The following is a 2,768-nucleotide window of genomic DNA, read 5'->3' on the forward strand; positions in this document are numbered from 1 at the left end:
TGTCAATTTTCAGCTGAATGTCTCTCAAAGTGAGAGAGTCTTTCCATTATATAGAGAAAATAAAGATTACACATCCCTAAAGATCCGCCATTCCTATCCCTAAAGATCATCTATTCTATCTATACAAATCTGCCATTGAATCCCTCTAAATCTGCCTTGCTATCCCTCCAAATCAGCTATTCTATCACAATATTTATTCATATGATTCTACAACAAATGTATATGATCATGCTAATTTATATCACTATATAATTACATTAATATATACAATCATTTAGTTGTCTATCATGCTAACAATTAATTGCTGATGGTCTATCAGTTTTTTTTTTGGTTATTGATTTACTCAATTCCTTTATATGTGAATGGGGTTTTCACATTACGTATGACTTGTTTTGGTTTTTGCTGCAGAAAGGGAAATTGAAGCCTGTTCTTGTTGTTAATGTCCAAGGGCACTCTCGTCTTCGGCCGAAACTAGATGAGATTTTGCCTCAAGCAGCTGGCGTTGTGTTTGTGGTGGATTCCGTGGAATTTTTACCAAACTGCCGTCCTGCTTCAGAGTACTGATCATTTACTGCTTATAGTTTACATTGGCAGTTGTTTATTTGCATTGGATATCTGACAACTGAATTTTACATTGTTTAATCCCTCTTGCATGAAGGTAGGTACTTGTATGCGATCTTGACAAAGGCAAGTGTGGTCAAGAAAAAAGTTCCAGTACTCCTCCTTTGCAACAAGGTAACTGCACATACAACAGAATTCATCAGAAAACAGCTGGAGAAAGACGTAAGAGTACACTATGCATGTATTTATTTTGGAGCAAACACCAATTTGCCTTTTGTATACATACATATATCTTATGTGTGTGTAAACATAACTCTGATCCGAAAACATAAAAAGGCAGAATTGCCTTCTGAAGAGTTGAAATTTACCTCACCACGATGGAATACTGTGTTGCATGCTTTGTTCTCCTTTTGGTAATGAACAACAACACCCTTTATAAATTGTTGGTAATATTATTAATTCAGCAACAAGCTTATGCCTAGAGAACCTTCCCAAACATGAAATCTTGTTGCATGCTTTATTTGCTAATATACTTGGAGGCTCACTGAATCATAACCACTGCAAAAACTTAAAAACTGAAGTCCTGTTTCTTGTGTTCTGCTTTATAACTTGTTTGTTTTCTTATTGATCCAGCTACAAACTTCGTACATCAAGAACTGTCGTATCTGATGCACATATCTCTAATGAATATACGCTTGGTGTACCTGGAGAACCATTTGCTTTTTCTCAATGCCATAACAGAGTAATTGTTGCTGAAGCTTCTGGTCTGACTGGTGAAATTTCTCAGCTGGAGAAGTTCATTAGGGAGAATGTGAAACCTTGATTACCGTATTTCAAACAAACAGGAGCCCCTTTTTAATTATTTCTTTTCTTCTCTTTTATTTTTGGTCCGGGAAGCTGAAAATACTACTCCCTTCATTTAAAAAAAGAATGACCCCCTTTCCTTTTCAGTTTGTTTAAAAAAGAATGACCTCTTTCTTTTTTTGGTAACATTTTACTTTCAGCTTTCCACGTGGCATGTTTAAGACCATAAGATTAAAGGACAATTTTGTATATTTGACATACCTTTAATTTAGGACCACAAGATTCAAAAGACTTCTTCATTTTCTTAAACTCCGTGTCAAGTCAAACTAGACCACTCTTTTTGAAACGGAGGGAGTATTAGAAAGACGGAGATAAAACATCAACTTGGAAAACATATTCAAAGTAGGGATAGGAATTTGAAGAGTTTCTTTCTGTTCTATTGGCAATCCCCACCTAAACATTATGTTTGTTGTGCCTAGAATATCTTGTCATTTGATTTGATTACTTCTCTTTATTTTTGTGCTGGCTGCTTTTCATGGCAAAGGACTTTCCTATGCATAATTTTTCTTCTCTGTGTTTCTGATGTGTTTGAACTACTGGAAATGTCAAGTAGCACTTTTCTTAAATAACCAAGAAATGCTCTAACACTTGGCATATAGTTCGAAACTTGGTGGATAATGAGTTCCAAAGAGTGCATCACTTCTGCAAAGATTTGCATGCTTCATCGATGTATTGATGAGCGATTTGTGAAGATAATATTTCTTGACAATTGAACACTTATCTTGTTATTGTTGTAGGACTCTTTGTTTGTTTACACCTCGATTATTCTATTGGATACTTAATATCTCCATAGTGTAGAAGAATATTTAGAATTTTTGAATGTTGTGTCTTTTTTGTTTCCCACTCAATATTCAATATTCACTTTAGAGTTTTTGACTATTTGAATTTTGCATTGTAATGTCTGTTAAAGGCCACTAAAATCTCATTCATTTTCAAGGCTCGAAATGTGTCTACTTATTTAATCTCAAATAAGTTCAAATGTAGTTCATGCTAAATTAAATGATACATATATGTTTTAATACCTTTTTAATCTTTGCTAAAAGACTAAAAGAGGCTTCACATATTTTCCCCTTGGAATAGACTTTAGTGGTTTGCAACACAAGCTGAAAATAGTAGACAATATGAAGGTAGTTACTCATGGAGATTCAAGAATACAAAACAACAATTACATACTGGAATTTGGAGAGGGTGGTGTATGTGCAACCTTAACCTTACTGAGGTTGTTTTCGATAGACCCTCGACTCAACTCAAGTAGAACATACCAAATATGAAAAGGATATACAAAGGAGATTCAAGAATGTGGGAATAAAATCTTTTTCCATTTCTTCCGAGTCTGTTGATGA

The 2,768-nt window shown here is 34.4% G+C and overlaps 1 protein-coding gene across 1 annotated transcript in view; it reads left to right on the forward strand.

The window, feature by feature from the left end:
* Window positions 1-1,384, forward strand: part of LOC102579132 (signal recognition particle receptor subunit beta-like) — a gene marked incomplete at its 5' end in the record, with an annotated part of 5,531 nt that extends 4,147 nt beyond the window's left edge. The window contains 4 exons of the mRNA XM_015312273.1: window positions 409-557; window positions 663-783; window positions 898-974; window positions 1,195-1,384. Coding sequence (XP_015167759.1) covers window positions 409-557; window positions 663-783; window positions 898-974; window positions 1,195-1,384 — 537 coding nt within the window. The remainder of the gene's footprint in view (window positions 1-408; window positions 558-662; window positions 784-897; window positions 975-1,194) is intronic.
* Between the last annotated feature and the right edge of the window lie 1,384 nt (window positions 1,385-2,768).

Source organism: Solanum tuberosum, unplaced genomic scaffold (genome assembly GCF_000226075.1).
Source record: "Solanum tuberosum cultivar DM 1-3 516 R44 unplaced genomic scaffold, SolTub_3.0 scf00193, whole genome shotgun sequence".
Taxonomy (NCBI): Eukaryota; Viridiplantae; Streptophyta; class Magnoliopsida; order Solanales; family Solanaceae; genus Solanum; species Solanum tuberosum.